Source organism: Labeo rohita, chromosome 6 (genome assembly GCF_022985175.1).
Source record: "Labeo rohita strain BAU-BD-2019 chromosome 6, IGBB_LRoh.1.0, whole genome shotgun sequence".
Lineage (NCBI taxonomy): Eukaryota > Metazoa > Chordata > Actinopteri > Cypriniformes > Cyprinidae > Labeo > Labeo rohita.
In genome coordinates, this window is record NC_066874.1 from 29,340,463 (window position 1) to 29,368,346 (window position 27,884).

A 27,884-nucleotide genomic window follows, 5' to 3' on the forward strand; every position below is an offset into this window, starting at 1 on the left:
TCCCACAGCAACATAGTTTCAAATGTTAAATTATGCAAAGACTGTTATTGGTGTGTAAGACTGAAATGATCTAACTCGTATGTATGTGTTAAGGGCCACTTCTCTGACTACACTCTCGATGTAACTCAAAGTATAAATTAGACACTATAGTGAGATGAGATATTTTTAAACTCAGCCAGCATGTTGACATAAGTAATATATTGTGCCCAATGATATAACAAACAGATCCATATAACATATATATTTATTTACAGCTATTGCATTGTGACTTAAAAATGATTTTAAGTCAGTTATTTCTATCTTTTGCTGTAGTGTGTCAGAAGGAAATATCAGTTTACATTTCCAAACATTCATTTTGACATTAATTGTAATAATCCACTGAGATTTTTGTTTGCAAAAGGCAGGGTTGCCACTTTTCACGCTTTCAGGCTCTGTCTCAAGCTCTTACTTTTCCCATGTAAATCTCACGCCAATTTGGCAACCCTGCTTGTGATTTTAAACAAAGTTTCACATGATTCACGGAGCACTACAAACAAACCAACGTTGACAGTACGTTTGAATGTGTTAAAGTAGGATAGAGACGACAGCTTCACTATACATGTATTTGCAGCAATTTTTGGTAAATGTTACAGCACATTATGCATTGATTTTTACGTCGATAACGTTTACAGTATAATTTTATTCTGGAGAGTGATGGAGAAGCAACCCTTACGAAAACTGAACATGGTTTTACTACAAATAAAAGGAAAAAAACATAGTTTCTATAGTTAAACCATGGTAACCACTAATTAATCATGGTCTTGCTACACTAACCATAGTTTAACCATGGCATTTGTAGTAAAACTATGGTTATACAAATGGTAATCAGTGCACAAAAAACATGGTTACTACACTTTTACTATAAAACCATGGTTCATTTTCGTAAGAGTTAATATGTATGTATTTAACCCTTAGGTATTGCTTATTTATAACGTGACCATACAGCTTAACTATTTTTCAGTTAAATAAATGTTCTATATTATTTTATATTTCAATTACTTATATTACAATTAGTGTAGTATTTAAGGTTAAATAGAGAAAAGGGTTTTAAATTCCAATGCAAGGAGGCAAATCGGAGTCATTTTGTGGTCTGAAAAAAAAAATCATTTTCATTTGTAATGCCATGGTTTACCCACTAGGTACCTGTATGGCTTTTTACTAAATATACATGTATCTAGAATATTGCAGGTCATAGCTGCTTACTTATTTTTAAGTCTTTCATTTGAATAAATATTTATACTTAAATATATTTTAAACACTATATTTTTAATGTGAAATTTAAAAAGTTAATAACATCCTTTTTTTAATAATACTCGTATAAGTACACACAATGAATGCAAGCAAGCAAGTTTAAAATGGTGCTAAAAAGTATTCAGCTGCAGTTTTATCCCCTTATATGTACAGTATATACATATAAATAGGTATGGAATTTGGATCGCCACCCCCTCCCAACCCCCGACTCCACAACAAAACAAAACAAAAATCTCACTCCCAGCTGAACTTAGAAGTTGGCAACCCTGGCACAAGGAGTCTGACAACAGCCAGTGCTCCACACAGACATCTGAGCTCATCATCCAGTCTCTCTGGAATGGCATGAAGAAACACAACAAATAAGCTGAATAAATAATCTTTCCATTGATGTATGGTTTGTTAGGATAGGACAATATTTGGCCTACTATATACAACTATTTGAAAATCTGGAATCTGAGGGTGCAAAAAAATGAAAATATTGAGAAAATCGCCTTTAAAGTTGTCCAAATGAAGTTCTGAGCAATGCGCTAATCAAAAATGAAGTTTTGATATATTTACGGTAAGAATTTTACTAATTATCTTCACGGAACATGATCTTTAAGTAATATCCTAATGATTTTTGGCAAGAAAAATCGATCATTTTGAACCAAACAATGTACTGTTGGCTATTGCTACAAATATACCCGTGCTACTTATGAAGGGTTTTGTGGTCCATGGTCACATATTACATTTACTGTAAATCAATATATGACAGAAACCATTAGCTATATTTAAAAAAAATCAAATAAACATGATGAAAGAAACTTTTAAAGCATGTTGTAAACTGGGTTCCATAGTGTAAAAAATACTAAACCTGTCTGCTTTGACATGAACAGACACATTTACACATCTCAAATGTTAGTGCTTGCAGAAATGAAGCCTGCAGGTAAACTTCATACCAGAATTGCCCAGACAAGTTAATTGTATGTTTTTTTGTGGAGAAAGCAGATAACAAAAAAGTTTGTTTGTAAAAATGTGTATGTGGTGGGGACCTAAACCTGAATACACACAGATTTATGGAGATTTGTGTCCCCGTGGGGACCTAAATTGAGGTCCCTATGGGGAAACAAGCTCATAAATCATTCAGAATAACTTTTTTGAGAGTGTAAAAATGCAGTAAGTTTTCTGTGAGGGGTAGTTTTATGGTACAGGGTTGGTATAGGGCGAAGAGAAAAAAACATTACACCTATAGAGAGTCCCCACAAGGATAGCAAAACGCACGCATTCGTGTGTGTGTGTGTGTCTAACAAATCCATATTATTTAAAAGACTATTTGCTTAAATAGGCTAAAGAAAGTTAAAAGATGAGGTGTTAAAAAAGGTCTTGTTTTGAAACATAAGGGTCCAATTAAAACTAATAATCATTTTATAATGATTTATAAAACAAAAAAAATTATTAATTGCCTGGATGTTTAATCCATAAATTTTGCCATTTGCAGTAAAAGCATTTGTTCTTAATATATATATATATATATATATATATATTTACATTTTGACAGAATTTGGCAGACAAAAAAAGGATATCAGGTTATCTTCAGAAAAAAAAATCAGTAGGGCAGGTACTGTGTCATGTCAAAAATAGTTACTTGTTTTACAAATTGTTACTTGTTTTTGTTACTAGTTACCTAATATTGCAATTAATAATGCTTACTAGCATTTTAATTGAGAAAGCTGGTTTCATAATGTTACACAAACACTATTTCACATGCATCAGCAATAGGCCTGCTTTGAAGTAATACTGTCTTGCAGACTTATTCAGCAACCATCTGTGTAAACCATATTTACATTTTTACTGAGCAACTCATTAGCCATTGTTATTCAATAAACACGTAGTTTAATCCGTTTGGCTTTTCTTTTCAACGCTCTCTAGGAAAATGCTTTGAAATATGTAGCTTTGAGCAGGTTCTTGGACAGGTGAGGACATGTCTTTTGTCTCCGGCTGCGTTATCCACCCCTATTTCTTAGGGAAGAAAACAGGTTATTCGAGACCTGTAGACGTGGAAGTCGGTAACAATGGATATGTCGCAGCAGCAAAAAAAGTCAGTCAGCTTACCTCAGAGTTTGCGAAAAAGAAAGATGATGGCAGATGTGACAAACATGTCTCAGCGGACCTGTCGACTGGAAATTAAAGTACCCACACAAACTGTGTATGTTGTTGGTACGGAAATTAAGGTGATGGTAGACCGGTAGGTAACTTAATATTAATATAATCCATTGGTTTCCTTCATTGTCTGTGTTTTTTTTTAAATGCATGTTGCATGAATTGAGGAACTGATAGTAGTAGCCAAGCCCACATTGTAAATACCTGTTGGAGCTGTTTTATTAGGCATATTTAAAAGGTACAAATTGTGGTGCTAATTGTAAACATTACATGCTTTTCTTTTAATTAAAAGACAATAATTCAAGTATAAATGACGGTCACCTGACAGTTGTTATGACTGCATCATATTCTTGAGAACAAAGCAACTACAGTTACTTTAAAGGTAATTCTGTAAGCCTCAATTGTGTTATTTTATAACTTATCTTTGCATTAAATAGAACTCATTACTAAAAAATCTAAAAAATAATATTTATATATGTATATACACTACCATTCAAAAGTTTGGGGTCAGTACATTTTTATTGTTTCTTTTTTCTTTTCTTTTTTTTTAAAGAAATTAATACTTTTATTCACCAAGGATGTATTAAGTTAATAATTAAAAGTTTATTAAAAGTTAATAATAAATAATTTACATTGTTATAAAATATTTATATTTTGAATAAACACTGTACTTTTTAAACTTGTTATTCATGAAAGAATCCTGAAAAAAAAAAATTACAGGTTCCAAAAAATATTTGGCAGCACAACTGTTGATATTATCCAACACTGATCATTCTAATAATAAATCTGCATATTAGAATGATTTCTGAAGGATCATGTGACACTTAAGACTGGAGTAACAGCTGATAAAAATTCAGCTTTTCGTCACAGGAATAAATTCTATTTTAAAGTATGTTAAAATAAAAAACATTATTTTATATTGTAAAAACATTTTGCAATATTACTGTTTTTTTTCGATATTTTTCATCAAATAAATGCAGCCTTGATAAGCATGAGAGACTACTTTAAAGACTATTACTATCAAGAACTGTGTAAAAATGGAACATTTTTTTTTTTACAAAAACCGCAAAGATTAGCGCTAATTAACTAAAATAGTGGGAAAAAACGATTATGGGTAATACTACAAAAAGGTGTGCAATTTAACGGCACTGTAAATACAGTAAATGGTGCTTCTAGACAACAACCCAATAGGCTTAGCAATTAGTATGACACTAAATGTAAAATAATGGGTGAAAAATAATGGCTTGTCTGAAGGCAGTTTTCAATAGTAAAATATGTGCAGCCTCCACACGGTGCACCATGAAAGAAAAAAATATTAAAATCACCATTAAATTGCTTTTTATTAATTTATTCAAAGCCATCCCTTACTATCAATTTACTTTCATCGTATTTGCATCATATGCTTGCAAACTGAAAAAAAAAAACCCGGTTTGTTATCCTCAGGCAACACGGTGCAATACTGGGACGAATAAGTTGGTGTTAACAGCGCCCTCTGGCGGCGAGGCGCTATACTGAGTTGTGGGTGTTTACAGTCAGCTGAAGTCTTTCCACTTTCCTAGACAGCCACCTGCATTCGCTCAACCAATAGGCTTTGGCACCGTGACATCTCAAGTACATAAAAGGGTTAAACGGAATTGTCTTTCAAAGAAAGACGCTTCTTTGCAAACCATGATGCCTCAACGATCACTTACCATTGACACTGACAAAACAACAAGGACGACATATGTACTTGGAACGCAGTTGACGGTGAATGTAAACAGGTGGGCGAATTTATTTTTCATGCAATAGGTGAATAGACTCTTATGAATATTGTTTTATTTTAAAAGGACAATAACACAGGATGCGTCCTTGCGTTTGTAAACAGCGCGACGGGAAGGGAATTAAACCGGGGTCTATTTTAATAGCAGACATATTTAAAGGGACAGTCCACACAAAAACGAAAGTCCCTGTCATTTACCTGTAATTGGCAAAGGGTATACCTACTTTTGTTGTTTCAAAACCCGTTTGACTTTCTTTGTTCTTCCGTGGAGAACAAAAGGATACTTTAAGGAGGATGTTTGCTTCTGATAGACCCAGTCTCTATTTACTTTCATTGCGTACATTACATTTTATCATAGCATTATGATATAAAACATAAATAAAATGTATGTTTACATGCTACAGAGGTGCATTCCTGTTAGTTGTTTAATTTGAATTATATTTCAACTTTGTGATCAGAATTCTAAAAAACTGTCAATTGTGTCAAATTCTAAAACGTTCAAAGTTTAAATTCTAATTAAAAGGTTCTAAAAGGTCGCGCAAAGGGTTAAAGTTTGTTACTGTCTGACCGCTGAGTTTAGTTTAGATCAAAGGAACACACTTAAGGAATTTGAATGGAAATTCAAAGGATTCGCTTTAAAATTACTATTTTTATTTTGACAAGCACATCATTATAGACTCTGGAAACCCAAACATAAGAACAGTCGATCTAAACACAATGTCACCAAAAATGATGCGTGTATACATAGACCAACAAGAAGTATAACGCAGACAGAAGATTAAAATGTAATACAGTTTTTTTAACATAGCTTACTGTTAAAATGGCATCTGCTCATAAAGTTTCTAAACTATTAATTGCTGACATCATTTTTGAACTGAGTTTTCAGTATTTGCAAATATCGATTTGTGTGTCATAATAGATCTGTGTGTTCTGTATAGCTGAATATTTGCTGGAAGGATTGTTGATCGAAGAATTTCCACTTTCAGTTCCAAAGACGGATGAATGCACTTGTTGTGCTGTCACATTATTGAAATTCATCACTGAACTCTGTCTCAATGCTTCTGTTTATAACAGCCACTGTAGGCTATTGTCTTTTAACTTTCCAAACCTACTAAAAGATCTTTTCTTAATCTTTTTTTTATTAGTCCATAGTGAAATAAACAATTCCACAGCAACATCATTATGACTAGCACCTGTTGTCTATAGAATTTAATCCTACATGTATTATAAATAATCCGTTACCGCAGTAATTATGACTTTTGGGTTGATAACATGCCGTGTTCTGGAGTGTCATCACTGGTGACATCACTAATTTAAATCCATTTTAATGACCTTTTTTTAAATTTGCGTCAGAAAATGTTACTTTTAAATTTCAGGAGGTGGATTGTTGTATTAAACATTAATAATGTTTTGTTGCTGTTGTCACATCAAGTTTTCATAGAGAGTTTATTTTTGAACTCATATTTTTGTCACATTCTATGGAGTAAGTTGTCACAACAGAACCTGTCATTAAGGTGCCTATTAGAGGCTTTTCACTTAAATTAAAACTATAAAACATTTATGCATTAATTAAGACTGTAAAAAATCATGTGACAACTTGCCTGGGCCTGGCATTAATGCAAAATCACTTCTAGAATAAATTGCATTTAAATAAGTTAACGCAGTTACTGATACAGTCATGTTATTTGTCGAATGCTTAAATGAAGATTCTAATCACTAATTAGAATTAGTAACAAACAACAACATGTATTACTAATCCTACAATAACATAATTGTGTGAAAAATTGTTTAGTTGGAGTAAAGCATCTATCCATTCACACTAACCAAAGTGATGTTAAACCAGAAATGATATCTGATGCGCTGAATCAGTTCTGACAACTTAACAGTTAGAATTTTATTTTTATTCTCACTATATGAAATTGTCTACAGGTTATGCCAGTAACAAAAAATAGTAATATTGTGAAGTATTATTGCAATTTAAAACAATGATTTTCAGTTTTAATATATTTTAGTAATCCTTTTTCCTGTAAATTTTCAGCATCATTACTTCAGTCTTCAGTGTCACATGATCCTTCAGTAATCTTTCCAATATGCTGTATTACTATCGATGTTGAAATAGGATGTACTGCGTCATTTTTCGGTGAAAACCATGATGCATTTTTTCCATAGAAAGTTCAAAAGAAAAGCATTTATGTGAAACATATATCATTTGTAACATAAAATGTCTTTTACTGTATGTATCCCTGCTGAATTGTATTAATTAGAAAAAAAGAAAAAAGACTGACCCTAAATATTTGAAAGATATTTAAAATAATTAATTGGGGTTGAAATGGTACAAATACAGTGAAATAGATCAATTCATAATGTGTTTGTGTACATATCTATGTTCTCTACAGGTGTGCCCCACCGCTGGCCAAATCCTTCTCAGTAAAATGCACCCCAAACGTGTATTACAAGGTCACTCCACAGGCCAGTGGCAGGAGCGCCGTTCCGTACCCCCTCACCACAAACTCCATTCTTATCGTCACGATGGACACAGTCAGCGAGACTGCAAACGACAGCAAGGTACCTACAGTACATTCAATAACCTTTGTGCTCGAAAAAAATCTTTACATTAAGTGCAAACACAGAAAGAATCTGTGGAATTTTTCCGCATTTGGATTTTTGGATTTAAACATAGAGAACATGTTTGAAACTGAGACAGAAATACTAGTTTCTAATATCTAAAAGCGACAAACTAGCTCAAATATTGAATATGAGGATGTGACGGGGGGTATCCTGTGGATTTCTGTGTCGGACTCTTATTTGGGTCGTTGCTTGATGTATGACCAGCCTCTGCGCTAAAGCAGATAGTAGTTCTTTAGAAAATAAACAGAACTGAAAGAAATCCACAGCTGCAGACAGGAAACTGCTTGCCTTGTCAGTCTGGCTGATCTGATGCACGCTGTGGTTCACCCTGGTACTAGTTTAAGCAGGAAACTGAGGTTTTACGTGTCGATTTTCACAACACTGTCTAGCACTGACAGCTTGAAGGTATAATTGGTACATTTCTTAATAAAGCAATGAATCAGTCTAGTGATCAAAGAAAACCACAGTAATTGCACAATAATTGTTGCAGTGATCCAGCTTGTGCTTGTTTCTGTCTGTTGTGTTTCAGCTCTCTGTGAGGTACTATGGAGAGAAAACGGAGTCGCTCGGGGACGCTGTGCTGCATCTAACAGCTGTCGGTACGTCTCAGATGTTTTCGTTTTGTGACCTACGCCTGTGTTTACGAATAATGCTTATGTAAACAGTGTCTGTGGTGTAACTGTAAACATTCTCATGCGGGTAGGACTGTGGAACAAGCAACTGTCATGTTTTCTCTGTTCCCTTGCAGAGATATCTCTGGACGTAGATGCTGACCGAGATGGCGTTATTGAGAAAAACAATCCAAACAAGGTGAGCTTTGTTTGCTCGTTCTCTTGGGATCTGTTCTATATCATTGATACTGGGGAGATTTGTTTTTGAATCATTGCTGCAGGCTTGGAGATGGATTAAAATTAATTAGTTGATTTATTTAGATGAATTAGAAGACTTAGAGATGATAAAGACATATAGTAGTGAAGGCAATGGTAATTTTTTTTTTGGATATTAAAGAGATAGTTTACTCAAATGGACATTCTGTAATTTACAGTGACCCTCATGTCATTCTAAAACTGTGACTTACTTCTGTGGAACGCAAAAAATGATATTTTGAAAAATGTCTTTAATGTTTTTCTTTTTGTTAATATAATCAAAGCCAATAGGGCAGGGGTGCCCAACCCTGTTCCTGGAGATCGACTTTCCTGCAGAGTTTAGTTCCAACCCTAATCAAACAAACCTGTCTGTAATTAGCAAGCGCTCCTTGTGATCCTAATTAGCTGGTTCAGGTGTATTTGGTCAGGGTTGGAGCTGAACTCTGCAGGAAAGTCGATCTCCAGGACCAGGGTTGAGCACCCCTGCAATAGGGTATGGAAGCCTGTCTGCTGCAGAATAAAAAAGAAAAAGAAAGCTTAGAATTGTGAGACATAACTCAGAATTTAAAAAAAAAAAAATCAGAATTGCAAGAAGAAACTCAGATTTGTGAGATCTAAATTCTGAATTCTGAGATGTAAACTCAGAATTACAGAAAAAAACTCAGAATTGTGAGATATAACTCAGAATTTTGAGATGTAAATTCAGAATTGCCAGACAAACTTGCAAGAAGAAAATAATTGTAAGATCAACTCAGAATTGCAGAAAAAAAAATCGGAATTGCGGGACGAACTTGGAATTGTGCGATATAACTCAGAATTCTGAGATAAAAGAATTCTCTTTTTGTTTGATTGAAGTAGTTTACGAAGAGTTTACAATAACAAATTTACAAATTGCGAGATATAACTCTGAGATGTAAACTCAAATTGGTGAAGTATAAACTCAGAATTCTAAGGTATAAATTCAGAATTGTGGAAAAAAATTAGAATTATGAGACAAACTTGGAATTGTGAGATAAAACTAAAAATTTCAAGTAAAAGCTCAGAATTGCAAAAAAACTTAGAATTGTGAGATATAACTCAGAATTCTATGATGTAAACTCAGAATTGCAAAAAAAAAATCTGAATACTCTGAATAAAACTCAGAATTGCAAAATTTATCTCAGAATTTTATAAGATATCTGAATTCTTTTTTTCACAGAATTCTGATTTGAACATTTTCAGAACTGTGAGAAACAAAGTCTGAGTTGTGAAATTAAAAGTGTTTTTTTAATCTGTAGCAGAAACAGGCTCCCATAACTTTTGAAGTATCTTTTTCCAACAGCATAGTGCTATTGTAAATATTGAAGAGTTTAATTTGAAGAATGTGTGATAGTATTGCATTTTGGCTCTAGGGATCGTGGAAGTGGGGTCCTAAGGGCCATGGTGCAATTCTGCTGGTCAACTGTGACTCAGAGACCAAATACAGTAAGAAAGTGGACAGTGAGGTTGAAGAGATCAGTAAAGTCTCGGGTGAGTCTGAGCAGGTCTGCTATTAGAAATGGGAGGGATTAAAGTCTCACCGCAGACATTCATTAAGTGTAAATAGACTTTGCACCAAACCCCGGTGTGCTGTGTACATACCATTTTTAAACATTGTAGGCACGCATAGTAATGCTTCCTTATTATTAATTCATTATCAACCCGGTTTGGCCAGAATGCATTGCAACTCCAATGAAAATGTTTTACCTTTTTCTTAAATTTAAATCAAGTTGAGATTCAGTACTGATAAATATTAATGAAAAATAGCATCCATAAAATTTTTAATTAAATGCACAATTTCACCCAGTTGTTCTGTGCATATTGAACTGTTAGCTTAGTTAACATCTGACTCTGTTCCTCAAATGTCATGCTGTGGAAATAAAGTTTTTTTGGGGGGGATGGCAGATTTGCAGGACATGTCCAAGATGATCCTGCGAACCAACGGTCCAGCTGAACTTCCTGAAGGCTATAAACTGACCATGCACATCTCACAGACCGCTTCGGAGAACGTAAGAGTCTTTAGACCTCGGACAAAGGCAAAAATGGACAACACGTTGAGTGAGTGAATAAAATAATATTTGATATAATATACAATAAAATATTTTAAGAATATATTTTTGAAGAACAATGTTTTTTTGGAGCTTGTATAGTGTTTAGTATGAACTTTTGCACATTTTTAGTTTGTTTTCCACTAGAAAAAAAACATCATGCAGCATATAAATACTGTATGGAAGTTATTTGGGGAAAATAGGTTTGAAAATGTATACTGTAATTTTACAAGCATGTGAATGTGAATTTTATGATGCATTAAGAAAAACATTGGTATATATCTGGCTTCTCTTTCTTGTACCAGAGTATCAACTCCTGAATTTGTTCCTGAAAGATTACATGATTGTAGTGGGAAGGGGCAAGCTGACACAGGAAGTGCCCTATCTGGGAGGCAAAAGTGAACTGGAGTTGTTTGCAGAGGGTCTTCGCTTCCCTGATAAAGATTTTGATGGGCTCATCACTATCAACCTTAGTCTAACAGAGCCCTCTGCCAAGGTTAGTGATCTCTCATGCAACCTGTAGGACGTCTAACGCTTTGTTCTTTTACTTAGTTAAATAACTATTCCAGTTTTGAAATAAAAGGTACACTATAACACTCTTCTATAAAATGACTATAAATGAATGAAATAAAGTTTATTTAGGTAGCATAATTCTCTAATACTAATTACACTTGTTATTATTTTCTCAAAGGGCTTCCCTGAATCTCCCGTCTTTACAGATCGAGTAGTATTTCACATTTCTCCCTGGATCATGACCCCAAACACCCTCAAACCTGTGGAGGTGTATGTGTGCAGGTGATTCAGTCAAAGCTTTATCACGGGTATATCTGTAGCAATAGCCAACAATACATTGTGTGGGTCAAAATTATACATTTTTCTTTTATGCCAAAAATCATTAGAAAATATCAAAATAATTTTTGATTAGTAATATGCATTGCCAAGAACTTCATCTGGACAACTTTAAAGGTGTTTTTCTCAATATTTTTGCTCCCTCTGATTCCAGATTTTTAAACAGTTGTATTTTAAATATTGTCCTAACAAACCATACATCAATGGAAAGCTTATTTATTCAACTTTCAGATGATCTCAATTTCAAAAAATGGACCCTTGTGACTGGTTTTGTGGTCCAGGGTCACATATAACAAATAATGCCATTTTCCAGGAATGGATACAGATATTTCCAAGTATTTTTTTACTACTCATTCTTTTATTTTGTTAGTCATGGTGACTGCTGACTGTTTTGTCTTTCTCACAGCACTAAAGATAACACCACCTTCTTGAACAGCATAGAGAACCTGGTGGACAGGTGTGGCTACAAACTGAAAATATGTTATGAGTACATGAACCGAGGTGACCGCTGGATACAGGTCAGTGAAATTAACTAATCAAAAATTATAGATTTTTAGAAGAAATTAATACTTTTATACAACAAGAATTCATTAAGTTGATCAAAACTGACATTTATTACAAAAGCTCATTTTTAAAAAAATTCAAATAAATGCTTTTTTGAACTTTCTATTCATTAAAAAATCTTGAAAAATCAGTTTGCACAAAAATATTCAGCAACTGTTGTCAATATATTGAGAAATAGGGTGCAAACTTTTGAATAGAATGAAGATGTGTACATTTTTCTTATTTTGCCTAAAAATCATATTTTTTCATTTAGTACTGCCCTTCAGAAGCTACAAAAATACTTAAGTGTATTCCAGAAGACAAAATAAGTCAAATTTACCCTGATCTTCAAATTCAAAAAGTGTTTACCCCCTGGCTCTTAATGCATTGTGTTTCCTCCTGGAGCATAATTTAGCATTTGAACCTTCTGTAATAGTTGCATATGAGTCCCTCAGTTGTCCTCAGTGTGAAAAGATGGATCTCAGAATCATAAAATCATTGTTGGAAAGGGTTCAAATACACAAAAATGCTGAAAAACCAAATAATTTGTGGAACCTGAAGGAGAGGAACAGCAGGCAGTTTAACTGTTCAGGACAAACAAGGGACTCATGAACAACTATCACTAAACAAACAAACAAACAAAAAAAAAACAGCTGTGGATCATTGAGTATTAAGAATCAAGTGCATGTAAACTTTTGAACAGGGTCATTTTTATAAATTCAACTATTATTTTCTCTTGTGGACTATATGTAAATGTCTTTAATGTTAAATATCTTATTTAGGTCAGCACTGAATAAAAACATAACATGCATGCCCTCATATTTTGGTAAAATAATTTATATTTTGCTGATTCTGCAAGGTGTATGTAAACTTTTGACCTTAACTGTATTATGAGTCTAACCAGACAAGCACATCAGGTGACAGTCATAAGAGATGAGTAATTCCTACCGACACACTCATCTCTTTCTCTCTCCACAGGATGAGATTGAGTTTGGTTACATTGACTCTCCCCATCATCGGTTCCCTGTTGTATTGGACTCTCCTCGTGATGGAGACCTTCAGGAGTTCCCCTACAATTCCATTCTGGTTAGTCGGACCAATAACTCAACTAAAAAAAAATAAATCACTTTCTTTTCAAATTTAACCCAAAATGATCATTTACTTACCAACTTTTCCTCCAATGTTAATCCAAACCCACACTGGCATCAAAATATGATCACATACTAATCTAAAGATGTATAGCAGGGGTGCCCAAACTTGGTTCTGGAGGGCCAGTGTCCTGCAGAGTTTAGCTCCAATCCCAATTAGACACACCTAAACCAGCTAATCAAGCTCTGACTAGTCACACTAGAAACTTCCCGGCAGGTGTGTTGAGGCAAGTTAGAGCTAAACTCTGCAGGACACCGGCCCTCCAGGCCCGAGTTTGGGCACCCCTGATATATAGAAACACTAAAACACTGTGTCACAGGGGCCAGACTTTGGGTACGTGACACGGTATGCTTTGAATGAGAAGGTGACCAGTCTAGACTCCTTCGGTAACCTGGAGGTTAGTCCACCGGTCACAGTGAATGGGAAAAATTACCCACTTGGTAGGATCATCATCGGAGTGGCCTTCCCTACGTAAGTACCACAACTCTACTCTTCTAACAGTAACCACTAGACTTTTGTTTGAGATGTCGATCAAATAAACAATTACCTAAAAGATTCAAAGAGAATATTTGTTTATAATTTGAAGAGCAACGCGTGGCCGCAACATGACCAAAGTTGTCCAGGACTTCCTGTGGGCACAAAAGGTTCAGGAGCCAATAGCGCTGTACTCTGATTGGCTAGTTGTGGGTCATGTGGATGAGTTTATGACCTTTGTTCCAGCCCCTGACCGGAAGGTAAACAGATATGTTCAGAATACTACAATACACTACCAGAACAGAACATTTAAAGGGATAGTTTACCCAAAAATGAACATTCTGTCATTAATTACTCATCCTTATTTTTTTCCAAACCCGTAAGACCTTTGTTCATTTTCAGAACACTAATTTTTGATGAAATCCAAGAGCTTTCTGATTCTGCATAGACGGCAATGTATGTTTTCCTTGCGCACAAAAAGTATTCTCGTAAAATTACAGTTGAACCAATGATGTCACATGGACTATTTTAACAATGTCCTTACTACCTTTCTGGGCCTGGGAACATTTCAGTTGCATTGCTGTCTATGCATGTTCAGAAAGCTCTTGGATCTTATCCAGAATATCTTGATTTGTGTTCTGAAGATGAACGAAGGTCTTATGGGTTTGGAATGACATGAGAGTGAGTAATTAATGACAGTGTAATTTTTGTGAACTGTGCCTTTAAGACTTTATGTCCTTTATGTACTTTATTCTAAACATAGCCATATTAACAAAACAGTGTTAACTGTAATGGTTTGTTCAGAAATTCCGGTTGCTGCTGGCTAGCCCTGATGCTGGATACAAAATTTTCAAAAGCTTAGAAAAACAAGGATACGGAAAAGAAAAAATGTTTCCAGGTAAACACTAACTCATTTTCTGTTTAAAAGAAGTTTTCCATCCACCGCAGTTTATATTCTAGCTAATGGTTTTATCTGAACAGGTTTGCCAGAGGCCATCACTGTAAATGAGATTGTGAATGACACAAAACTACAGGCTGGAAACAGATACGTGCAGGTCAGTCAATTACAAGAAATTCACACTCAACATTAAAGGAGAAGTCCACTTCCACTTCCACTATTTTCAAATAATTTACTCAGCCTTACTCAGCATTAATAATTTAATGCGGCTTCAAACGATCCTAGCCGAGGAAGAAGGGTCTTATCTAGCGAAACGATCTGTTATTTTCATTTTTAAAAAATACAATTTATATACTTTTTAATGCCAAACGCTCGTCTTGTCTTACTCTGCTTGGACTGTTTTTGTTCCGGTTCATGACAGTTAGGGTATGTCGAAAAAACTCCCATCTCATGTTCTCCCTCGACTTCAAAATCACTGTTTTACCTTTTTTGTTAAGGATGTTTGATCTTTTTTGCATGTTCACTTTGCAAAGACTGGGTCGGAACTTCTGCAGCGATGTAGGATGATTTTGAAATGATTTTTGAAGTTGACGGAGAAAATACGATTGGAGTTTTTCGACATACCCTAACTGTCTTGAGTTAGAATACACAGAGCTCAGGGAGAGAAAGGCAAGACGAGCGTTTGAGATTAAAAGGTATTTAAATTTTATTTTTTTTTTAATGAAAATAACCGATTGTTTCGCTAGATAAGACCTTTCTTACTCGGCTGGGATCGTTTACAACCGTATTTAAACTGCATTTTGGAAGTTCAAACTTGGGGCACCATATCAGTCCATTATATGGAGAAAAATGCAGAAATGTTTTCCTCAAAAAAATTTTTTTTTTTACGACTGAAGAAAAATAATAATCTTGGATGACAAGGGGGTGAGTACATTATATGTGAATCTTTGTTTTGAAAGCGGACTTCTCCTTTAAGATCCGTTTTGTGTCCAAACTGTGCCTAGAATTTAGTACCCAGATTCACAAATCGTTTTTTTTTATTGGAAAGAATAACACTGGCTTCCTCTAATCTTTCACTCAGAACTGTATTGACTGGAACAGGGACGTGCTGAAGAAAGAGCTGGGTTTGGAAGAAGAGGACATCATTGATTTACCCATCCTGTTTAAAATGATAGAAGAGAAATCAGGCACTAGAGCTGTGGCTTACTATCCCGACATGGTACGGCACGGAAAGTCCACTCACATTTTAACTATTTGATTTTTCTTTTAACAGTCAAAACACTAGAGTTCAAGTTTTGGGTTAATAGATTCTCTTCTTCTCATCAAGACTGCATTTATTTTGATCAGAAATACAGTGATATTGTAAAATATTACGTCTGTTTGAATATATTTTAAAATGTAATTCATTCCTGTGATGCAAAGCTGTATTTTCAGCATCATTACTCCAGTCTTCAGTCACATGATCTTTCAGAAATGATTGTAATATGCTGATTCACTGCTCAAGAATCACTGATAACTATTATTATTCTTGAAAAAGTGCATAAAGTATCATTCACCTATCCTACCAAATGCTTATTAATATTCTACAATCATGCATAATAAGCTACTTGAGTAATCTGATCATAGTTTTCCCATTACTTTTGACCTCTGTTTTGATGCATTACCTCTATTTACCCTCAGGTTAACATGATTGTGTTGGGAGATCAGCTGGGCATCCCAAAACCGTTCGGGCCGCAGGTGAATGGCAAGTGTGCTTTGGAGACAGAGGTGTCCTCTCTTCTGGAGCCTCTGGGGCTCAAATGCAACTTTATTGACGACTTTGCCCCATACCACAAACTCCTGGGTGAAATTCACTGCGGTTCCAATGTTCGTCGAGAACCATCGCCTTTCAAATGGTGGAACGTAGAGCTGTGATAGAGAGGGTAGACCTGTCAAGTGCCTATTAAAGATTTAAACTAGTTAGTCCTAGCAATAAACAATGCGTAGAGCAAAATACTAAAAATGTAAACTCTGTCATTTACTCACCCTCGTGTTGTACAAGCAGCTCTTTTCCATAGGTGCTGTCATGCTCCAAAAAAGAATGAGAAAGTAGCACATAAAAGTCATTCGTATCACTATGCAATATTCTGAAGTCATACGATAGATTTTCGTAAGGAACAGACAGAAATGTAAATGCCTGTTCAATAATAAAACCTCTTTTGTTGCACCCACACATTGACATTCAAGAGCTAGTGAGTTTCAGCAAATGCAACTTGAAGAGAGCAAAGCGTATACTTATGAAACAACACGAGTGTGTGTAAACGACAATTTTGTCAAGTTCTTATGACTTTCTTCTGACAACCAGGCCTTGTTTACAGACGTATAGTTCTTCCTCAGGCTGCAGTGGTGCTGTTTCAGGATTTCTAAGAAAATTAAGGGCTAACAATTATAAATAATGCTTCAAAGATGTTCCAAAATAATGTTGACTGCTTACAGATCAAGAGAGCTATTGTTTATCTTTTCTAACAAAAAAAAAAGTTTAAAAACTGTACTGGGTTTCTCTGTTGCTTTGCTAATAACAACTGAATTTTTTGCTTTTGTAATTGGTGATTGTTTTGGGTGTGCATTTTTTCATAATAATGTACATTACAGCAATAAACATTTAATTGAACACAATTTCTTTTGTTTTATTACAAAAAGGAGAAAATGTATTATTTACAGTGAAACATTTCATAAAAGTAGTATAATAAGCACTTGTAAAGAAGAACACAATCACTTGCAGAAAGCAGTCGGTGTTTGTTTGGAATGAGTTTGTGCTTAATGTCACTAGCATGTGCAAACGCATTATATACAGTTCGACCGATCAGCAGTAACTTAGGCTGAAGTATAGATTCAGCCGCTCAAAAATATTTTTCCCTTCTCCATATACACTTTCTAAGTGTCCACCCGAACAGCATTATTTATGAGCGAAAAATCTCTCTAAAAAATTCTACTGTGCTTTTTCAAACAAGAAGTGAACTGGGACTTGGTAATGTTTTAGTAATGCCATTTTTCATGTTATTCTTCAAAATAAGTATCATATACATTAAAAACAATGGTATTTCAAGTAGCTCTAAAAGTAGTATTGTACTCTGAACAAACAGTTTCTGCAACTGACATGGATTGCAAATATTTCATATTAATAGAGTAGATATTTCACCAGAGACTTTTAGCTGAGGATAACTGCTTAGAGTAATTCACCACATTTACAGCTCATGTGATTGGCTAAAAAAAGCCTGTATCCCATAAGCCAATGAGATGAATAGGAATGCTAACGGATAGCATTAACATCACAGTACAATATCATTATAATGAATATATACACAGTGAAGTCAAAAGTTTACATACACCTTGCAGAATCTGTAAAATGTGAATTGTTTACCAAAATAGGAGGGGTCATATAAAATGCATGGTATTTTTTATTTAGTACTGACCTGAATAAGATATTTCACATAAAATACATTTACATATAGTCCACAAGAGAAAATAATAGTTGAATTTATAAAAATGATCACGTTCAAAAGTTTACATACACTTGATTCTTAATACTGTGTTGTTAACTGAATGATCCACAGCTGTGTGTTTTTTTGTTTGTTTGTTTAGTGATAGTTTATGAGTCCCTTGTTTGTCCTGAACAGTTTCCCTTCAGGTTTCACAAATTCATTGGTTTTTCAGCATTTTTGTGTATTTGAACCCTTTCCAAGAATGACTGTATGATTTTGACATCCATCTTTTGACACTGAGGACAACTGAGGGACTCATATGCAACTATTACAGAAGGTTTAAACACTCACTGATGCGCCAGAAGAAAAAACAAAGCATTAAGAGCTGGGGGTGAAAACTTTTGAACAGAATGAAGATGTGTACATTTTTCTTCTTTTGCATTAATATCTTATTTTTTCAGTTGCCACTGTTCTTCAGAAGCTACAGAAGACACTTACATGTTTCCCAGGGGACAAAATAAGTTAAATTTATCCTGATCTTCAAATTTGAACCTCCTGTAATAGTTGCATAGTCCCTCAGTTGTCCTCAGTGTGGAAAAGATGGATCTCTAAATCATAGTCATTATTGGAAAAGGTTCAAATACACAAAAATGCTGAAAACCCAAAGAATTTGTGGGACCTGAAGGATTTTTGTGAAGAACAGCAGGCAGTTTAACTGTTTAGGACAAACAAGGGACTCATGAACAACTATCACTAAACAAAAAAAAAAAGTATTAGAAACCAAGCACAGGTAAACTTTTGAACAGGCTCATTTTTATAAATTCAACTATTATTTTCTCTTGTGGACTATATGTAAATGTCTTTTATGTGAAATATCTTATTCAGGTCAGTACTAAATTAAAAAACCATAACATGCATTTTGTATGATCCCTCTTATTTTGGTCTAATAATGAACATTTTTGCAGATTGTGCAAGGTGTATGTCAATTTTTGACTTCAACTGTATGATTTGAAATGGTCATTTTTTGTTCTCAACATAATAAAATCTTAACATGAATAAAATGTGTATTTGTGTTTGAAAACAAAACAGAATGCCCAACATTCTGACCTAGTGTTTTTAGTCCGTATGCATTATGACGCGTCCGCAGTTTTACATTCATATTGCTCACCTGTCATATTAAGCTAAAAAGTCTTCAGGACTTCAATATATCTGACCCTTCAATCTGCACAGCTAGCTTTAAAACATGAAACTACAAATACGAAGCTAGTACATTAGTGTACAGTTCACACACGTATCATTTTTACCACAAACAGCTGTGGCCATACAAAATATGTTGATCAGTAAAACAGCATCATCTTAATAAATAATATTTAAAAAGTATACAGCATCTCACACCTGATCTATTCATTTTATCAGAAATTATAATGCCTACGCTTAGTTTATTGGACGGGATCTGAAATGGCTTGGGTGCTTGACACCAGAACTACACTGAAGAACACCATTAAACATTTACCTGTATTCACTGTCAACATCATCACATCATGACACAAAAGGCAACAAAACAGAATCACATATAGACGTGTATTACAATGCTTTGCGGATTCACGTGTATTTTAAGCATGATGGGTTTAGGTTGATCTTCATTTGTCATTCTGAAAGATACCGAAAGCTTGTGACAACTTACTGCCCCCATTACTAAAAGACATACTCACCACAGTGGTAATAAATAAATAAATATGACAAATAAATATGACAAATAAAACCCAAACCCACACAATGAGGGCCGCTATTGAAAAAAAAAAAAACAATGATGGAAAGAAAGAAAGACTGGCAGCCTATGATAAGGCCATAATCATGCGTGATTCACTGCCTGCTGGCAGCTCTTCTCTGTTCTTCTAAACGCGTACCAGCCTTCAACACAAGCCAGGCAGGTTTGATTTTTTGCCTACAGACCAACAGCCACATGATAGAAGATAGAGGTCCTTTCAAGAGCGTGCTGATATTCTGATGCACACTTGCTGACTGTACGCCTCGAGGCTGGAACTTGCAGTTCGCACCCCTTCACATCCGCGTCTCTACAGGAACTCAACTGCTGCAGAGGGCTGCTAATGAAAATGCTGAAAATAAGATATAATAATTATTAATGACAAGATGATTTATAAATACACATACCAGTGCTATTAATCAGTTTTTAAATATACTTTTATACTGAAATAATTTCACATTCAGTCTTCAAACGTAAATTTTACGACCGAAGGCAAGTATCACTGATACCAATATTATTGATGTCTCTTGGAAATAGTTTTTTTTTTTTTCAGGGTTGCCAGGTTTTCACAACAAAACCCACCCAATTACTACTCAAAACTAGCCCAAAAGTAGCCCAATTGTGTTGCCGGGGGGTAAAATAAAAACTTTTGGCGTGGTTCCCCAAAAAACAACCCACGGCAACAATGTTAAAGTAGCCCAATTCCGTGGAAAAACCGTGGACTTGGCAACACTGTTTTTTCCTAACCATTTAACATTACAGTATAATTGAGAGCTATCAATTTTAACATTTATTAGACTTAAAAAATAACAACTTCTAATTTAAGTGAATATAAAACAATCCTCACATAAACCCATTATTTACCTGTGCCCTTCAGCATGTAGGAAATATACAGAGATTGAATGAATCAAACACTAAAAACTAAATTAAAATATAGATAAATCCTTAAAGCTACAAAAGTTTTTGATTTCCTCTTTTTCTTTTGTTCTTTGATTAATAGACATCACAGGAGCTGGGTTATTAGCAGGAATGCCACTAATAGTCAACGAGAAGAGGCTTGGTCGACCAAAAATGTATTTGTTGCAGAAAAAAAAATCCACATGAAGTGGCAAAGTCATGCAGTTCGTGACAGACAGATGATTAACAGCTGCTCTATGTGGTAATACAGTACATTCATCGATCTCAAATATGGCTTTTCATCTAAAATATGCAAGTAGCAGCAACTTTACATGGCAGCTCAATCTAATGTTAACCCAGAAAAATGTGCACTATTAAAGTGTCTGTGCGGAGTGTGAAGCTGAACAGTAATGCGCTCCCTGCATGACAGATGGAGAAGCCAGTGTGGCCACTTGCACTTAAAATACTCCATCATTTTCAGTCATACAGATAAAAGTAATACATCTTTCGAATCTATAAATACTCTATGTTTATTTCTGTGCACTCAGTTTAACAACGAAACGTTGCGCTTTTGTAAAATAATGAAAGCAAACAGGATGCGCTGTATGTCTCTGTGAACTTGAGTGCGAAACTCTGAAACTCCATGTATACTTGCCTTACAGACATGAAAAATTATCTATATCTATATAATGCAGTCTTCTTGCTGTTTTTCCCTGACACATTCATAATTATTACATCTGCCGGTGCACTTGAGCACTTATTAGACTATGTATGGAATTAAATGCGGGAATCAAACTCAGGTCGCCATGAGCACAGTTGCGCTGTATGTCGACGCATTAACCACAAGGCTATTGGAACTGACAAGATTTTTTCTGTTCCTAACCTGTTGATGGACATCCATGAAGTCATCTACAGCCTACAGGACAGCTAGCAGTTCTGTGTAGGACAGACACACAGAACAAAACAAATACAAAGAAAAAACACATTAGATCTGATGTTCAAGAGCAATTATGCAGGTACGGAGAGAAAGGGTCATGCTATAAACATGTTAGCAGTTTAGTTTTCCTGTAATCCATTTCATCATTTATTTTCCATGCTCTTTACGAGACATTTTTATTGCGCTCTGCATGTAGGATTATATAAATGGCATTTTTATGACTACCATGTTCCTCTTACCGAGTGTTGCCTTTCTGTTTTTGGACGAGGTTCAGAGTGCTGTCGAAAGGGACCTAGAGTGAAACAAGAAACATAGAATTACTAAAACTGAAACAAAATAAAAAGCTAATTCAGAATATTAATACATAACGGTATGTCAATAATACTAATATTATTGGCTTTATGAGTCAGAATTTGCTCACACTACACAGACTAAAGTACAATGGAGTTACAAATTTCCTTTAATAGTTAACTATGGGTGCAACAGGCTAAACACAGATCTCCAGTCTTCCTGTTTATTTTATCTCACTTCTGAGTGAAACTGCTTAAAGCAAAATGAAGATTTAAGACAATACCACAACGGGATGGTTATTTTGTTTGTGATTCATTATATTTATCTCTTTGTTTGGAGCATATCATTTACATTATACATTTGGCAGACGCCTTTATCTCTGAGAACCAAAAACTTGACCTTGCCATTGTTGGAAATCCAGACAGCATGCAGTCACTGAAATAATATTATACTGTTGACGCATCAACACTAAATGCATTCAAATAACATTACACAATGTTGGTTCAATATCACTTTTGCAAAAAAATCAATGTCATTGAATAAATGTTATGAGGTAATGTTGGTTTAATATCACTTTCGCATCCACAGTTAGTTTAGAAACAATGGTGAGATTCCAGCAATAAAAATCTCAGTAATGATTCTACTACATCACTCCTGTTGAATCAACACTGAAGTCATCATTCAGAAAATTACACTATGACTGATTCTACATCACTGTTGTTAGACAGGGTCATGAACTCAAAATTCCCATGATCATTTGACATATTAGAGGTCATTGCAGAACTCTTAATCTTCTCCTTAGTCTAAAATCAGCCTATATTGAAGCCAGTCTGCCACAGTAAATAACGAGAAAGAAAAATGCATTTCTACACGGAAACCAAATTATAAAGACGGCTCTGAACACGCTGTACAGTGCCAAAAAAAGCAGTGCCTTCCTTCTGATCCAAACATTAGGAAAGAGTGGATGAAGTTTATTTTTAATGAAGATCCAGACTGTGTCAGTAAGAACTAGGTTCTTTGTTCACTTCATTTCATGTGGATTTATTTAGAAAAAAGGCAGTGTTTTCAGAAAAATAGAAACTAAAAGACGATGCTGTGCCAGCTAATTATAATCAATAATAATAAATACTGAAATCAGCAAAGATAATAAATGGTAATGTCAGTGAATCAACATTACATCACTGTTGAATCAATTTTGAAATTAACAAAAATGATCATTAGGTAATATCTTTTGATTAATGTTAATGTGATTTTGATTCTAAATCACTTTTGTTGAGTGTTGCCATCTGATGTAACAAGTTATTGTTGAAACAACATGAATATTTGTGACCATTTCAAACTTTGGCAATAAATTACACCCTTTCAGCAGTTGAGTCAATGTATTTTATTTGACAGTTACCACAATCAATGACAAAAGACAAAAAAGACAAAAGCAATACAACTTTAAAAAAATAACAACACTTTCTGATGTCTGATATCATTATAACAATGGTCCAACAGTTTAAGTTTTCAAAATCTGGCTTGCATCTTGACCGCTGGTTTCTCTGAAATCTGAAAAAGAAAGCATTATGTTATCAAAGGCATTTCTGTCATCATACATAGTCACATTCAAGATTGTTAATATACTAATATGATTCACTTTTTTAAATTGCTCAACACAAAATAATCTAACTATATTTATGATACTGTTAAATTATGTACATTTAACCTGATTATTTAAAATCTAATAACGCTTCAATATCAAATTAAAGCACTAGGGCAAAGTGTCAAAAAGTGTTAAGTTGCTAAACTATGGCCATTACATGAATCTCATTTTCTATGAAACTACATAAACATTCAAGTAACAAGTTTATCTTGTAGAATAAAAAGTTTAGGGTTTTTTTTTTATGAAAAATGTCTTTAAAGCTGCAAAATCAACTTCTGTAGACCTCAAATAGTCTGTCACTTTCTCATAAACCCAAGGTTAAGCTTTTGGTGATTATGTTTAAACGGGAACAGGCTATACTGAATCAGTTACAATCATCACATTTAATTCTGATTCTGGAATATAAATGAATACCTGATTGAGTAGTAATCAGAAAGCAGGACATATGTCACCAGACACCATCAAATCTGAGGTCAGGTCATCATGCAGTCAACATGCTACAATACAGCGTATAAGTAGTGTCATCATTATCAGGAGGGTGTACTGTCCATTCCCATCTGCCTTTACCCCTGCTAAAGGAAAGAAAGCGAGGTGCTCTGCAGACATTGAGTAATAGATGCAATATTTGGGGCTATGTGATGACATTCTTGCTCACGCTCATGTCACTTGCACTTTAAGAAATGCTGTTGGAACTGTAATCAGAAAATTTCCGGATACATGCACTTTTTAGGAATTTAGAAAAATGGATACAGGGTTGCTGCAGGATTTTTAAGCTCAAATTTAAGACTTTTTAAGACCTTTTTTAAGACCTGCACAAATAAAATGAATACCATGTGAGCAGAGTAAGGCAATGTCTATGGTTAAATATTAAACTGTAAAATGAGTGTAAACTACTGTAAAAAACGATTTACAGTTCAGATTTTTCACAAAAACAAAAGGTTTTATAAAGTGATACATTTCACATTTCTTTAAAGTGTCAATTTTTAAGTAAATAGAAAAAAGTATTCCTTTTATTAATTGAAACAATTATTATCAATAAATTATTATATTAATTTAAAAAACATACAAATACATGTTAGTGTTTAGATTTTTATGATGAATTATCTTCTAACTGATCCACCAGTTCACATTTACAGCTCTGCATGTTTGCAGGGTAAAAACATGGGTCGCTTTTCGCTTTGGTCTGAACACAAACAACCTCAATACTATGTTCCTGCAAAACCACATTTCTGGGACCCTATTTTTTGAGACAGCGCCATCTAGCAATTCCATTTCAACAAAGAAATATCAAACAGATGCAAAGACTAGATCCATTGAAACTATTTATTTTTTTTTTAATCTTTCCATCTTATTTTTAATGTAAAAGCTGACATAAACTTGAGTGTTCAAAGGGGTGTCAGCAATCTCCATTTAGCCCATTAAACTGTCCAAAATAGTTAATTGTGCTGCTGGATGTTGTAAATTAGTATTTGTATTCAAATTATTTTAAATTTATTAAAGTACTAATAAGCACACTAATTTGTACAGCAATTGTTTTACTGTTTACTTGACTTTGTTAAGTGGGTCACACGTCAGACATGAAGCGCAGCAGCTAATGAACTGAAGTCTAGAATATATTGAAATAAATTAGGCTAAATATTTCAGGGGTAGGTTTAGGATTAGGAGTTGGTTAGGACAATAATTAAGTGTATACAATTAAACAACTAAATTCAGTATTTCCTTAAAAATAATAATATACAGAATTGAATAGCTACTGCTATAAATAGTATGAGCTGTTAATGCATACATAATACAAATAAATAAATACAATAAAATACAATAAAAATAAATAATTTAAAAAAAATTACAGGGTCCTAAAAATGCGGTTCTGAAACTACAGCCTCCTGTACTGTAAGAATACCCTACTCAAAACAACAGGCATATTGAAAATGCACATTCAATCTCTGCCAGCAGATGGCGCATTCGGAACTGCAGACATGTGTTTCCCCGGTAACCGCAGTACACAAAGCAGCTCAGCACCGGACTTTGAACGCGCAGCGCTCATGTTTATTTAACGAAATCACAGCCTTTTGAAGTTTAATCGTGACACTAAGCTGTATCGCAATTCTGGTCTTCCCGTGCCTAAAATTTAAGACCTCTTAATCATAATTAAGACTTTCTTGTACAATTTAAGACTTTTTATGACCTTAAATTTGATAAACTAAATTTAAGACTTTTTAAGACTTTTTAAGGACCCGCGGGAACCCTGTGGATAGTTTATTTAGACACTTCAGTAACTTTTTTATTAATTTATCGCATTAGATTCAGTAACAATAAATCAAATATGAGTCATGGTACTCTCATAAACGCGTGACAAAGACTGACATGAAACGTGGAAGAGAAGACATTGGTGAATGAAGTCATTATTTTTGTTTTCTTTGCGCACAAAAAGTATTCTCGTAGCTTCATAAAAATACAGTTGAACCACTGATGTCACATGGACTATTTTAACAATGTCCTTACGACCTTTCTGGGCCTTGAACGTGGTAGTTGCACTGCTGTTTATGCAGGGTCAGAAAGCTCTCGGATTTCATCAAAAAAATCTTCATTTGTGTTCTTAAGATGAACGAAGGTCTTCCGGGTTTGTAACAACATGAGGGTGAGTAATTAATAAAAGAATTTTCATTTTTGAGTGAATTATCTCTTAAATTCAGTGTCACTGTCTTTACCAATGTGTGCTGTTGACTTTCATCAAAATTTCAATGCTGATCCAACATACTTTGGATACCAACATTGAAACGTCAATCTCAACCAAAATGGTTTGGATCAAAACTCAACATTGTATCAGTGTCACCATGCTATCTGGGATCACACGCTACTGTTTGCATGAGTAAACTGCATAATATTTATAATGAAATAGTTTCTGTACTCCTCAATGCAGCATTTTACACACACAAAACAGTCAAAGGCATAAATGATTATTACATAATCCTTTTAACATAATAAATATTTGCTTGGGTTGTTGGGAGGTGAAAGTTTGTTCTATCTCACCGTGTGAACTGCTCTGACTAGTAGTACCAGAGCCGTCTTCCAACCACACGCCGCTGTATGTAAATGAATCTCGTTTGTGAGGCGTACCGGCTGAAGAGAGACTCTCCTGTGTTCCAGAAAAATGAAAAACATATGCAAACCACAGAACCTGTCAGTTTTGACAAATGATTTAGGTGTACTGATATTTCTACTCAGACATTCAAATGCAAATTCCAATACGCCCCGTATTACATTTGGGTTTGAATAGTACGGGCGTTAAAATACAGGTAGATCCCTCTGCTTGTCAGTTTAGATGAGTACATTAGAAATTTATCCAGTGACAACATTTAGAACACAATGTAGCAGTCTTTTACATAAAATATGAGTCATATGTTGATCAATGACAAGTTATGGGTGGATGTGAACGCACCAGTCCTGTGTCATAGTCTTCTGTCCCTTCATGTTCTTGCTCGTTCTCCTCCACAACGCTGGTGAAGCTACTGGCATTGGACGAGGAGCGCGACAGATCCTGAGACTCAGGGATAGAGGGAGCTCGACAGCACAGGGCCGAACTATAAACACACACACATATGCACACATATGAGGTCAAATCAACCTGAAAAAATTAATGAATAGTTTGCACAATTTGCTGAAATTGCTCTTTAGATGAAGAAACAAACTCATCAACATCTTAAAAGGCTGAGGGTTAGTAAATGTGACTCTGGACCACAAAACCAGTTATAAGTAGCATGTGTATATTTGCAGCAATACATTGTCGGCTAAAATTGCAGATTTTTCTTTTGTGCCAAAAATCATTAGGATATTAAGCACAGATCATGTTCCATAAAGATATTTTGTAAATTTCCTACCGTAAATATATCAAAACTTAATTTCTGGTTATTAATATGCATTGCTAAGAACTTCATTTGAACAACTTTAAAGGTGATTTTCTCAATATTTTGATTTTTTTGCACTCTCAAATACTCAAATATTGTCCTATCCTAACAAACCACACATCTTATTTATTCAGCTTTCAGATTATGTATAAATCTCAGTTTCAAAAAATTTACCCTTACGTCTGGTTTTGTAGTCCAGGGTCACAAATGTGTCATTTTTGGGTGAAGCAACCTTCATTAAAAGCATATGGTCAATAACTGAATGCATTTTTTAAAAAATATTAATAAAGTTAGTTGAGGTATATTTGATTCACTTTTTGTG

At 34.5% G+C, this 27,884-nt stretch overlaps 2 protein-coding genes across 16 annotated transcripts in view; one reads left to right on the plus strand and one right to left on the minus strand.

Moving 5' to 3' along the window:
* Positions 1 to 3,302: 3,302 nt before the first annotated feature.
* Positions 3,303 to 17,316, plus strand: padi2 (peptidyl arginine deiminase, type II). Of its 2 annotated transcripts, XM_051111418.1 has the most exons (17): positions 3,303 to 3,514; positions 4,989 to 5,189; positions 7,585 to 7,753; positions 8,346 to 8,415; positions 8,565 to 8,626; positions 10,074 to 10,191; positions 10,606 to 10,758; positions 11,054 to 11,244; positions 11,440 to 11,543; positions 12,004 to 12,115; positions 13,119 to 13,226; positions 13,609 to 13,760; positions 13,876 to 14,023; positions 14,568 to 14,661; positions 14,745 to 14,818; positions 15,743 to 15,880; positions 16,342 to 17,316. In XM_051111418.1, the coding sequence occupies exons 1-17, from the start codon at positions 3,342 to 3,344 to the stop codon at positions 16,573 to 16,575; spliced, it is 2,301 nt and encodes a 766-aa protein (XP_050967375.1). In that variant the 5' UTR covers positions 3,303 to 3,341; the 3' UTR covers positions 16,576 to 17,316. The 2 variants fall into 2 exon arrangements, with proteins under 2 accessions (XP_050967375.1, XP_050967376.1); XM_051111419.1 differs by lacking the exon at positions 4,989 to 5,189.
* A 2,593-nt stretch (positions 17,317 to 19,909) lies between these two features.
* The window catches only part of rap1gapb (RAP1 GTPase activating protein b), a 93,898-nt gene continuing 85,923 nt past the window's right edge, over positions 19,910 to 27,884 (minus strand). For 11 of the 14 annotated variants that reach the window (XM_051111433.1, XM_051111434.1, XM_051111427.1 and 8 more), the window contains 5 exons: positions 27,097 to 27,238; positions 26,688 to 26,793; positions 21,961 to 22,013; positions 21,668 to 21,720; positions 19,910 to 20,239 (listed from right to left, as the gene is read on the minus strand). In XM_051111433.1, coding sequence (XP_050967390.1) covers positions 21,712 to 21,720; positions 21,961 to 22,013; positions 26,688 to 26,793; positions 27,097 to 27,238 — 310 coding nt within the window. In that variant the 3' untranslated portion in view covers positions 19,910 to 20,239; positions 21,668 to 21,711. Of the gene's footprint in view, positions 20,240 to 21,667; positions 21,721 to 21,960; positions 22,014 to 22,059; positions 24,155 to 26,687; positions 26,794 to 27,096; positions 27,239 to 27,884 lie in introns of those variants that run through there. The other 3 variants (XM_051111429.1, XR_007827884.1, XM_051111425.1) reach the window with 3 other exon arrangements.